Source organism: Zophobas morio, unplaced genomic scaffold (assembly GCF_036711695.1).
Source record: "Zophobas morio isolate AGI-343-1 ecotype UQ-CSIRO unplaced genomic scaffold, CSIRO_AGI_Zmor_V1 ptg000004l, whole genome shotgun sequence".
NCBI classification, from domain to species: Eukaryota; Metazoa; Arthropoda; class Insecta; order Coleoptera; family Tenebrionidae; genus Zophobas; species Zophobas morio.
In genome coordinates, this window is record NW_026972109.1 from 8,695,621 (window position 1) to 8,708,898 (window position 13,278).

Sequence of the window (13,278 nt, forward strand, 5' to 3'; positions counted from 1 at the left end):
TTCCAATTTTTCGCCTTCACGCTTTCAGATTTTTTGGCTTTTCAATTTTTCGATTTTTTAAATTTTCAATGTTTCGATTTTTCGAGATTTTGATCTTTCAATTTTTGATTCATCGATTTTTTTTAAGTTTAAATTTTTCAATTTAGAATTTTTCGAATTTGGGCCACTTTCACAATTTTTCGATTTTTTGACTTCTCTCGAATTCTCGACTTTGCAATTTTACAATTTTTCGACATATCAATTTTGGGATTTTCCAATTTCTCGATTTCTCAGTTTTTTCACTCTTCAATTTTTTAATTTTCGATTTTTCAAATTTTAGATTTTTCGAATTCTCGATTTTGGATTTTTAAAATTTTTTTCAATTTCTCAATTTTTCGATTTGGCGATGTTTTCAATTTTGATTCCTGGATTTTTTAATTATTATTGATCATTTCAGATTTGGGATTCTCCAATTTCTCGATTTTTCAGCTTCGCGATTCTTCAATATTTCGGGTTTTTAAATTTCAATTTTTGATTCATCGATTTTTTTAAGTTTAAATTTTTCAATTTAGAATTCTTTGATTTTGGGCCGTTTTCGCAAATATCGATTTTTCGACTTCTCGAAGTCTCGGTTTCTTGGTTTTACGACTTTTCGATTTTACAATTTTTTGACATGTAAATTTTGGCATTTTTCAATTTCTCCATTTTTAAGTTTTTCGACTCTTCAATTTTTCAAGTTTCAATTTTTTTAATTTCAGACTTTTCGAATTCTCGTTTTACTTTTTGTTTTTTTAGTTTTTCGATTATTTAAGTTTTACATTTTTCTATTTTTCGATTTCCCGAATTTAAATTTTTAATGTATTTCAATTTCTCAATTTTTCGATTTTTGGACTTTTCAACTTCTCGATTCCTCCATCTTTTGACATTTCGATTTGGCGATGTTTTCCATTTTGATTCCTGGATTTCCTAATTTTTCGATATATCAGTTTTGGGATCTTCCAATTTCTCAATTTTTCAGTTTTGCGATTCACATTTTTTCATTTTCCAGTTTTTCGCATTTCGATTTTCAATTTTTCGATTTATAAATGTTTGATTTTTAAATTGTTCAATTTTTCGATTTCTCGAGATTTCGATCTTCCAAATTTTGATTCATCGATTTTTTCTAAGTTTAAATTTGTCGATTTTCGGCCACTTTCACAGTTTTTCGATTTTTCGACTTCTGGAATTCTCGGTTTTTTGGTTTTTCGACTTTTCAATTTTTCAGTTTTTCGACGCTTAAATTTACAAATTTTGAACTTTTTGAAATTTGGATTTTTCGAATTTTCGTTTCATTTTTTTTGTTTCTTTAGTTTTTTGATTATTTAAATTTTCCATTTTTCCATGTTTCGATTTCCTGATTTTAATTTTTTTAATGTACTTCAGTTTCTCAAATTTTCGATTTTTGGACTTTTCAACTATTCTTTTGATATTTCTTCGATTTTTCGGTTTTTCAGTTTTTCAGTTTTTCGATTTCTCGAGATTTCGATCTTTCAATTTTTGATTCAGCAATTTGTTCAAGTTTAAATTGTACAATTTAGAATTTTTTGACTTCTGGAATTCTCGATTTTTCAACTTTTCGATTTTACAATTTTTCGGTATGTTAATTTTGGCGTTTTTAAATTTCTCGATTTTTCAGTTTCTCGACCTTTCAATTTTTCAAATTCTCGTTTTATTTTTTTGTTTCTTTGGTTTTTTGATTATTTAATTTTTAGATTTTTGGACTTTTCAACTTCTCGATTTTTCCACCTTTTGATATTTCGATTTGGAGATGTTTTCAATTTTGATTCCTGATTTTCTAATTTTTCAATATATATTTCAGTTTCTGAATCTTCCAATTTTTCAATTTTTTAAATTTCACATTTTTTTATTTTTCAATTTTTTGCCTCCTCGCTTTTAGATTTTTCGGTTTTTCTGTTTTTCGATTTTAAAATTTTTCAATTTTTCGACTTCTCGATATTCGAACTTTCAATTTTTTATTCATCGATTTTTTTAAGTTTAAATTTTTCAATTTTGAATTTTTCGATTTTGGGCCACTTTCACATTTTTTCGATTTTTGACTTCTCAGATTATTTTTTTGTTTTTTTAATTTTTCGATTATTTAAATTTTACATTTTTCGATTTCCCGATTTTAAATTTGGGTTTGTCGATTTTTTTAATTTTTCCGACTTTTCGTTTTTCGATTTCTCGATAAATCAGGTTTTTGATTTCTTGAGATATCCATTTATTCTCGAGAAATCAAAAAACTTCAAAAATCGAAAAATTAAAAAAAGGGAAAATCATTTTTTTTTAACGGAAAAGCTGAAAAATCGAAATGTCCAGGAATTGAACAACCGAAAAACATATCGGTGAATCGAGATTATCGGTATTCCGATGTTTTCATTTTTCAGTTCGATTTCTAAATATTTAAATTTTTTCAGGGTTGCGTTTTTTTTTTATAAATTTTCAAAGTGGGATTTATTGGGCTGCACATCAGATCCGTGGGAAGTTATGTCGAAATAACCTTAGAACAATTTTTTTGAAGAACAATAAAAACAAAAATAATTTTGGCCTGTTCATTGAAATTAAATTAGAATTGGATTGTGCTTCAAGGCTTCCGGATAGGACTGTCACTTTTTCAATTTTCTCGTAATGATATAAAAGTGCACTAGGTATCATAAATTTAATTTATTACCAATTTATACCTGATAATGCCATAGATCAATATTTTAATTACATTTTAAACAAAATACCAAAATTAATTAACTGTATCGAATACATTATTTATTTAAAATTAAATAGTCTTCATAATGTTTATTAATAGAGCTGCAGCTGCCCGCTTAAGCACTATTGTAATCGATTGCACTATAACAATTTTAAGGTCACTTAAAATATACCACTGATAATATCAACGCATGACATTTGACACCATTTCTAGTCTTAGTTAATAAGCGGTTAAAAACAACATTTGAAAGTCCGCTATTTTTACGTGATACCACTTGACAAGTTCAAGCAAAAATATAAAAAGTGGAAACGCTTTCACTTATTTCATTATCTCGCCGCCGCAACTTCCGAGATGTTTATTTGGATATGACTAAACCGCTTCCACTGAATGAAAGTGACAGCGTTTATCGAAATCCCCGATTTAGTAAAAATTCTTCCGAATTCCGATTCTTGAATGAATCTTCTTCCGATGAAAAATCCAGATAACAATCGTTATCTCGTCGACCGGATGTTCGTCGCCGCACACAGCGCGGAGGCAATCAATAGAATAAGAAAAACAAAATGCAGCAAATTAGTTAAATAATTACAGAAGTGAAACTATAGTCGATCCCTTATCTCTTTCAGACCAAACAAACACAAATGTTTACCATATGCGTCGCGACTCTCGCTTTTTTATTGGAGGTTGGTACAGAGGACAGTGGCCCAGAACTTCAAAGGATATAAATATATACGGTTCAAAAACTAGCGCCGTCTCTGTCTTTGGGACCCTTGTCGCAATTACTCATTATCGTCGGGTTTTATGCCGCTTTATGACCATATGAATGGAGCAAATGTGCTCTATTGCACACTACCTATTCACGTTATTAGTCATAGAGCTTTTTTGTATGCAGACGGGCGTACCGGAGAACCTCAACAAATTTACTCTCAGCTGGTTGAGAACGCAGCAATGTGATGTACAGGAAGTGCGGCTAAATAAAATCGTTTGGTTGAACTTGCTTCGGGTTGTATTAATCCATGTTTGGTATTGCTTGTAACTGAACTTGGGTTCTTTGTTTGATTCAGGCACGTTTTCGATTGTAACAAGTTGTGGTAACTTTGCAGTGGTTCCCCTGTATAACTTCCCAACGACGATCCGGGTTTCGGATTATTTAAAGAACGTGGAAAGAAAAAACCAAACTAAAAAAATTGGTGAAAAGTTATTCAATTTTTCAGTAAATCAATTTTCCAACTTTTGGATATTTCAATTTTCCATTTCTTCAATTTTTGATTTTTTTTCATTTTTTCAATATGTAATTTTTTGAGTTTTTAAGTTTCAGCTTTTCAATTTTTCAGCTTTCCAACTTTTGAATTTTTCAATTTTTAGATTTTGCAATTCTTCGATTCGTTTCTCGAGTTTTCAATTTTTCGATTAGTAATTTTTCATTTGGGTTTTTTATTTTATTCGTATTTTTCAATTATTCAAGGTTTGAAAGTTTCAAATTTATAATTTTTCGAATCTTTTATTTATTACAATTTCTCGATTTTTCATTTTATTGTTTGTCCTTTCTATTTCAATTTTTCGTTTCTTAAATTTTTCGATTTACAGTTTTTCTTTTTTTTTAATTTTTTTGTTTCTTCGGTTTTTCGGTTTGTAATTTTTCGAGTGTTCAAGCTTAAATTTTTCAATTTTTTTGTTTCATTTTTCAGATTTTGTAATTTTTCGATTCTTTATTTTTACAATTTCTCGATTGTTCGTTCCTTAAATGTTTCGATTTTGCAGTTTTTACTTTTTTTTTTGTTTCTTTCGAGTTTTCAAGTTTAAATTTTCCAGTTTTTCAATTTTCCAACAATGTACCTACTTACTGAATTTTTTAGTTTTTAAATTTTGCGAATTTTCGTTTGGATTTTTTACTTTCTTTATATTTTTCATTTATTCAATTTTTTTGATTTTTCGTTTCTTAAATTTTCCGATTATGCAGTTTTTCATTTTTTTTTGTTTCTTCAATTTTACGATATGCATCTTTTCGAGTTTTCATTTTTAAATTTTTCAGTTTTCCGATTTACCAATTTTTAGATTTTGCAATTTTTGGATTTAAAATTTCATGAGTTTTCAATTATTAATTTTATAACTTTTCAAGTTTTGATTGCCCCAATTTTTATTTTTTTTTGTTTCTTCGGTTTTTCGATTTGTAATTTTTCGAGTTTTCAAGTTTAAATTTTCCAGCTGTTCAATTTTCCAACTTTAAGTTTTCAATTTGCGATTTTTCGTTTGGATTTTTATTTTCTCCATATTTGTCAATTAGTCAATTTTATAATTTTTTGTTTTTTCAATTTTTCGATTTGCGATTTTTCTTTCTTTGTTTCATTTTTTAGATTGTGTAATATTTCGATTTTTCAATGTTCCGATTTTATAATTGTTCTTTCTATTGCAACTTCTTCAATTTTTCGTTTGTTAAATTTTTCGATTTTGCAGTTTTTCAGTTTTCCGATGACTTTTGAATGTTTCAATTTTTAGACCTTGCAATTTTTCCAGTTGGAATTTCAAAAGTTTTCAATTATATTAATTTTGCGACTTTTCAAGTTTCATTTCTTCAATTTTTCATTTTTTTGTTTCCTCGGTTTTTCGGTTTGTAATTCTTCGAGTTTTCAAGCTTAAATTTGTCAATTTTTAGATTATTTGTAATGTTTCAATTTTTCTATTTTTTTTTGTTTCATTTTTCAGATTTTGTAATTTTTCGATTTTTATTTTCAATTTTTACAATTTCTCGATTGTTCGTTACTTAAATGTGTCGATTTTGAAGTTTTTAATTTTTTTTGTTTCTTTCGAGTTTTCAAATTTAAATTTTCCAGATTTTCAATTTTTCAACTACGTATGTACTTATAGAATTTTTCAGTTTTTAAATTTTGCGATTTTTCGTTTAGATTTTTTACTTTCTTTATATTTTTTAATTATTCAATTTTATAATTTTTTGTTATCTCAATTTTTCGATTTTTCTATTCCGATTTTATAATTGTTTGTTCTTTCTATTTAATTTTTTTCAATTTTTTGTTTCTTCGATTTTACGATATGCATCTTTTCGAGTTTTCATTTTTAAATTTTTCAGTTTTTCGATTTTCCAATTTTTAGATTTTGCAGTTTTTGGATTTGAAATTTCTTGAGTTTTCAATTATTAATTTTGTAACTTTTCAAATTTTGATTGCTCCAATTTTTATTTATTTTTTATTCCGATTTTATAATTGTTGTTTCTTTCTATTGCAATTTCTTCAATTTTTCGTTTGTTAAATTTTTCGATTTTGCAGTTTTTCAATTTTCCGATGACTTTTGGATGTTTCAATTTTTAGACCTTGCAATTTTTCGAGTTGGAATTTCAAAAATTTTCAATTATATTAATTTTGCGACTTTTCAAGTTTTCATTTCTTCAGTTTTTTATTTTTTTGTTTCCTCGGTTTTTCGGTGTAATTTTTCAAGTTTTCAAGTTTAAATATTTCAATTTTTAGATTATTTGTAATGTATCAATTTTTCTTTTTTTTTGTTTCATTTTTCAGATTTTGTAATTTTTCGATTCTTTATTTTTACAATTTTTCGATTGTTCTTTACTTAAATTTTTCGATTTTGAAGTTTTTAATTTTTTTTTGTTTCTTCAATTTTATGATATGAATTTTTAATTTTGAAATTTCATTAGATTTCAATTATTAATTTTGCGACTTTTCAAATTTTCATTTCTTCAATTTCTTGTTTTTTTTTGTTTCTTCGGTTTTTCGATTTGTTTCCAAGTTTAAATTTTTCAGTTTTTCAATTTTCCAACTTCTGAATTTTTCAATTTTTAGATTTTGTAATTTTTCGTTTGGGTTTTTTCATTTCCTCACATTTTCAATTTACAATTTTTGGTTTCGGTTTTTTATGGAATTTTGAGATATTACAATTTGTCGTTTCGGTTTGCTATTTTCTAATTTTTTTTTTCCAATGCGAAATTTTTCAATTTTTGGATTTTTTTATTTTTTGGTTTTTCACTTTCCAATTTTTCAGCTTTCACTTTTAAATTTTTTGGTTTTCACTTTTTAATAGATTTTTCGGCTTTACGATTTACCGATTTTTAAAATTTTTCGATTTCTCGGGATTTCGATCTTTCACTTTTTCGATTCATCAATTTTGGGCCATTTCGATTTTTTAATTATTCGAATTTTTAAATTTTATATTTTTCACTTTTTTGATGTTTCAATTTTCGCCTACTTGTTTATAGATTTTTCGGTTTTTTAATTTTTCGATTTATCGCTTTTTCAGTTCCGCGATTCTTCAATTTTTCGATTTTTTAAAGTCCACATTTTTTCATTTTCTAATTTTTCGCCTTATCGCTTTTACATTTTTTGATTTTTCAATTTTTGGAGATTAGAGTTTCTCAAGTTTTCAATGTTTCGATTTGCAATTTTTTGTTTGGATTTTTTATTTTCTTTGTTTTTCAATTATTCAATTTTATAATTTTTTGTTTTCTCAATTTTTCGATTTTTCTGTTCCGATTTTATAATTGTTTGTCCTTTCTATTTCATTTTTTTAAATTTTTTGTTTCTTCAATTTTACGATATGCATCTTTTCGAGTTTTCATTTTAAAATTTTTCAGTTTTCCGATTTTTCAATTATTAATTTTGTAACTTTTCAAATTTTGATTGCTCCAATTTTTATTTATTTTTTCTGTTTCTTCGGTTTTTCGATTTGTAATTTTTCGAGTTTTCAAGTTTCAATTTTCCAACTATTGAATTTTTCAATTTGCTATTTTTCGTTTGGATTTTCATTTTCACCATATTTTTCAATTATTCAATTATATAATTTTTTGTTTTTTCAATTTTTCGATTTGCGTTTTTCAATTTTTCTTTTTTTGTTTCATTTTTTAGATTTTGTAATTTTTCGATTTTTTATTTTTACAATTTCTCGATTGTTCCTTACTTAAATTTTTCGATTTTGCAGTTTTTATTTTTTTTTATTTCTTTCGAGTTTTCAAGTTTACATTTTCCAACTACTTATTGAATTTTTCAATTTTTAGATTTTGCGATTTTTCGTTTGGATTTTTTACTTTCTTTATATTTTTCATTATTCAATTTTACAATTTTGTTTTTTCAATTTTTCGACTTGCAATTTTTCAATGTTCCGAATTTATAATTGTTCGTTCGATTTAAAATTTTTCTATTTTTCGTGTCTTGATCATTAATTTTGTGACTTTCCAAGTTCTGATTGCTTCAATTTTTAATTTTTTTTTTGTTTCTTCGGTTTTTCAGTTTGGAATTTTTCGAGTTTTCAAGTTTAAATTTTTCAGTTTTTCAACTTTGAATTTTTCAATTTTTAAATTGTTTGGAATTTCTCAAGTTTTCAATGTTACGATTTGCAAATTTCTGTTTGGCTTTTTAATTTTGTTACCTCAAATATCTCGATTTTATAATTTTTCGATTTTTTAATTTTTCATTTCCTCAAATTTTCAATTTACAATTTTTAGTTTCGGTTTTTCAGATATTACAATTTTTCGTTTCGGTTTGCTATTTTCTTATTTTTTCAATGTTCTGATTTTCCAATTTTTTCTTTTTTTCAATGTAAAATTTTTCAATTTTTGGATTTTTAAATTTTTTGGTTTTCACTTTCCAATTTTTCAGCTTTTAGATCTTTTAATTTTTCATTTCTTCAATTTTTGATTTGCAATTTTCGATTTTATAATTTTTCGATTTTTTAATTTATTTCCTCAAATTGTCAATTTACAATTTTTCGTTTCGGTTTGCTATTTTCTTATTTTTTCAATTTTTCGGTTTTCAATGTTCTGATTTTCCAATTTTTCTTTTTTTCAATGTGAAATTTTTCTATTTTTTGGGTTTCATTCTCCAATTTTTCAGCTTTTAGATCTTTTAATTTTTCGTTTCTTCAATTTTTGATTTGCAATTTTTTTAGTTTTCATTTTAAATATGAATCAAACAATCATTATAATTTTTAAAATTTTTCGCTTTTTCCACTTTTCATTATTGGATATTAAAGCTTTTTCATGTATTCGATTTTTTAATTTTTCGAATTTAAAATTTTTGGCTTTTGCAAATTTTCGATTCGATTCGTTTTTTCTTCTTTTCAATTTTTCGTTCTTCGATTTTTAAAGTTTTCAAATTAAAAAAATGATTGTTTCGACAGAACTTCCCTCGCCCCTGATTTTTTTTTTATGAGAAAATTGTAAAATAGAAAAATCGAAAATGAAAAAAAAACGAAAAAGATAAAATGAAAACTTTGAAAAATTGAAAAATCGAAATATGAAAAATTGAGAAACTTAAAAATCGAAAAAGTGCTAAATTGCAAAAAAAAAAACGAAACATTGTAAAATCGAAATACCAAAAATTAAAGACATTGGAAAATCTGATAATTGATAAATCCAAAAATTGCTAAAATGAAAAATTATAAAATCGAAAGAAACATTGAAAAAATGAAAGAAAAGAAAAAAACAAAAATTGTGATATAAAATCAAGAAAATGAAAATTAAAAAATCGGGTACGTGAAAAATAAAAATATGGAAGTGGCAATGGACTCAATTACTATACTTCCTTACGTTCGGCAAAAAATTGAGGGAACGAAAAATTATGAAACCGAAATATTGAAAAATGGAAAAATTGAAAAAATAACCTCTATAAGTTAAAATCAAGATATGTATATAATGTTAAAATTTCGTGATGACGTCATCAAAAACACGCATGTCAATTTGGATATGGGCAGTGTAATACTAATAATAACAGTACTGTATTCCCAAATTTTAGGGAAAATGGAGTGATTTAATTAATACAAGAAACTGCCTCATGCGTTAATTTTTTTGAGTCACCTGTATAAAATCTGGATGTCTACGATGAAAACTCACGATTCATACACTACAAATGCAGGAGTATCTTATTTTATAAAAATAAGAACAAATTTACTAGTGTAAATTTTGGGGCTGACGTCAGCAAATTGTTGGTGGATATGATCAGTCAATTTTTGGTTGGCGTGCCACATACAAGATAGTCTTAATGTGCATAAAATTTGACAAGAATTGGTCTAGTAGTTTCTGAAATTATCTATTTAATAAAAATCCCGAAAGACGGCAGACAAACAGACATATGGAAACGGGAGACCTATTTCTTCGTACTCTAGGGGTCATGAAAGGTCGAGAAAACACAAGGGTAGGGTGTCGGCCGATGGACTCGATTACAACACTTTGTTGGCTTAGCTTGGGAAATATAAATATATTTCAAAACAACTGATTGTTGGACTTTGTAAGTAAAGCCGTAGTTCTGTTGTACAGTTTAAACAGAAATTAATTTGGCAAAATTTCGAAATGATATCATTCAATTTATGAACAAGAAGAACAAAAAGAAGAAGAAGATTAAATATATGGTGCAGGTGGAAGTGAAAGAACAACAAAGAAGTCAAACAAAGACGACATTGAAAGAAAATCCGAGTGCAATACAATAAAAAAACCGTATTTAATTTGCTACCGCGAGGAGTCCGTGTGATTGAATGATTGGGTGCAATCAGCGCTGATTGGGTGGATGTGGATAATAAACCCATTGATGCCGCAGATAATACGTCGTGTCGTGAAGAAAGCGTTGTCACAGCATTACGTAACTTCTTCACTTTCTTTCTGCAACGGTTACCTGATCACAGATGATGTCCCATTTCTTCTCCGAGTCGTAGTTCTTGAGGAGCTTCGCCTTGTCGGGCGGCAAATCCATGGAGGCCTGGAAAACAACATAAATTTCTGTTATTTTAGCCTAGTGTAACGTTACTGTGTCCGGTTTGCTGCTATTATTACCAACCGGGAGCACATTTAGAATATATTTTCATAAATTACGCACGCGAAACATGCCGACTGGAGCGCTTTGTGATTTAATATTACAATTATGGCGACAAAGAGCGTTTGTTGGATCTTTGTGTTGTCATTAGAGGCGGTAGAAATGACGATTTCTGAATACAGAGGAAAGTCAATGGTTACATCGATAATGTCAGTCTGGTAAATGAAGCTCGCTCTTTCTCCACAAGAGGTCGATTTTGCTCTTGCTACTGTTTTTCAGACTTGGTCGTAAATAAAGTAGATGAGAAGTGGGATCGGGTTATTAATTATTCGCCCATGGAGGATAAACCGGTCGTTTTTCTATCAGCGGAGGTTGGAAGATCGTAGAAAAACTAATGAGTTATATCGCGGTTAATGCGTTTTAATTACATTTAATGGAGTTTTAAGAAAAAAAATAACTACGTATCAACAAAGTTGGAAAAATGGCGTGTCTACAATGTCACATTTGTGTTGCAAAATTCTCTAACTGATTACAAAAGTTGGTTGTGTTGGTGAGTTTTTATTTGTTTGTTTACACACTGCGCCTACAAGATTTTCGACACTCCTTCACGCTTCATGGGCACAGATAACCCCGTAAAATTAACCATAATTTATCGTGGGAATGAAACACTTAGAAAACAAATAAATATAAAGATTAAACAGAAACAAAGAGATTATTCTAATTGGTCATTTACATTAATTACACGAACTTTAAGGCTATTTGTTTCATGTTTTTTAGTATAATTGGGTTAGTATGTAAGGTTAAAGAAAGCATCTTATTTTTCATAATTAAAATTCTTGAGATTTCATGACTGTTTAAGTTTGCTAGGAATGAGTCAGTCGTAAGATGAATATTATCAGAGTTATTATTTGCTCAGTTATTTAGTTTATTCATCTCAAAATCAATGTATGCTAAAGATTAAACGGAACTCGATATCAACATTATCACTAAGTATGGAAATAACAGGAAGAAAATGGCCACAAGAAAGCGACACTTATAGGAAGTAGTCAAACACGAAAACAAATTTTATCAGACAGGTTCGAATTTTTGGAAGTTGTTTTCCGATAACATTGACACAGTTAAAATACCTGTAAATTTTTACATTGAAAATGACGCATCACTTACTACAATAATCTGTAATCAAAAATATATTCCGCTGTTTGGTAAGATGACCTGGAAATCATCTTTTTCTACGTACAATATCTAATGACACTATCTTCTACATGAGTAAAAAGTATCAAGTGGATTTAGACAAGTATTAATTTCACAATTAAGGTGGAATGCACTGTTTAGTCGTACATAAACGGCAATACTAAAATATTTATTATATATTTTTCTATCACATTCTTTTTGATTGAACTGTTTTCAAGAACTTAGAACAGGAAAAAAGCTGCATAATAGTTTAAAATGTTCGAACACTTCCTCGTCGTCTGAAGACCAAGAATTCGGGTTCCATTCAAGACGAATTTGCGTAGCAATAAAAAAATAACAATAAGACGTCTAATACGAAAATACCAAGTATACGACATCAATTTATATTTCAGCCAAAGAAAGGATGGAAATGGCCACAAGGTCCGCAAGTTTCTGGTTGTCGAAATAAGTCTACACATATTAAAAAAAAAAAAATGGAAAATGTAGCCCCACCTACCCGTCGGATCTCAATTGTGACGATTTTTTTTATTCGTCGACAGCCAAAGGAGCGGAATTTAATTGCAAAATCCACATTTCCTTACAAAAATTTACCATTTTAAATGTGTTTCAAGTTTCTAGGAATAAAAAAATCAGCACAATTGAGATCGGGTGGGTGGGCGGGGTTAACATTTTGACGTTTTTTCTTAATATACATAGTATTTTTTTAACAACACGGTACCCAAAAAATGTTTTTAATTTCTTGTAAAGAAATAAGTATTTGGCAGTTAAGCTTGGTTCACGGCAAATAAAAAAATATCATCACAATTAAGATCGGGCGGGTGGGCGAGCTTATATTTTGCCTTTTGTTTTAATATGTGTAGGTTTCTTTTTACACTCCTAGCGAGACCTTGAACTGACCACTCAAACCGTGTTGAATTCAAACCCATTTTTCCAATAACTGTTTGTTTTTGTTGAAAGCTCCGAAAAGGACTCTATCATTAATTAAAAAAAATATATATATTCAACGTATTTAGAATTAATTTATGCTATATTTGGATTTCAACAAAGACATTATTACTTAATAAATTGTACTACTAAAATATTTAATGACAGAGGTCTTCAAAAAACGTTACTTCGGTAATGTGAGAATTTTCAAGCGATTCCCTGACGTTTAACACATAAAAATGACGAAAAAAAGCAAGACAATGGTACTTTTTTTACGATATTTCTGTCACATTTTTTTGGTTGATTGAACTGTTTTCAAGAGGTTAGAACATGAGAAAAGCTGCAAAATGGTTTAAAATGTTCAAACACTTCCCTTGTCGTCTGAAGACCCCGTTATCTAGTGCACGTGAGGGCGCATTTTTTTTCATTAATTTCTTTTTGAGCGCCTGTTATAAAGCACAGTTGACGATTTTCTTGACTTAAATACATTAAATATATGAAGTTCGGGTTCTGTTCAAGTTGATTTTGCGCAGGAATAAAAAATACAAAGTATACAACGTTAATTAAAATTGTAGACAAAGAAAGGAAGTAAACGGCCACAAGGAAGCGAAATCTATACGAAGTAGTCAAACACGAAAACAAATTTTATCAGACAGGTTTGAATTTTTGGAAGCTATATTCCGA

At 27.9% G+C, this 13,278-nt stretch overlaps 1 protein-coding gene across 1 annotated transcript in view; it reads right to left on the reverse strand.

Annotated features, from left to right (window-relative positions):
- Nucleotides 1-13,278, reverse strand: part of Frl (Formin-like) — a 43,054-nt gene that overhangs the window by 18,167 nt on the left and 11,609 nt on the right. Inside the window, exon 2 of the mRNA XM_064070966.1 lies at nucleotides 10,342-10,425. Coding sequence (XP_063927036.1) covers nucleotides 10,342-10,425 — 84 coding nt within the window. The remainder of the gene's footprint in view (nucleotides 1-10,341; nucleotides 10,426-13,278) is intronic.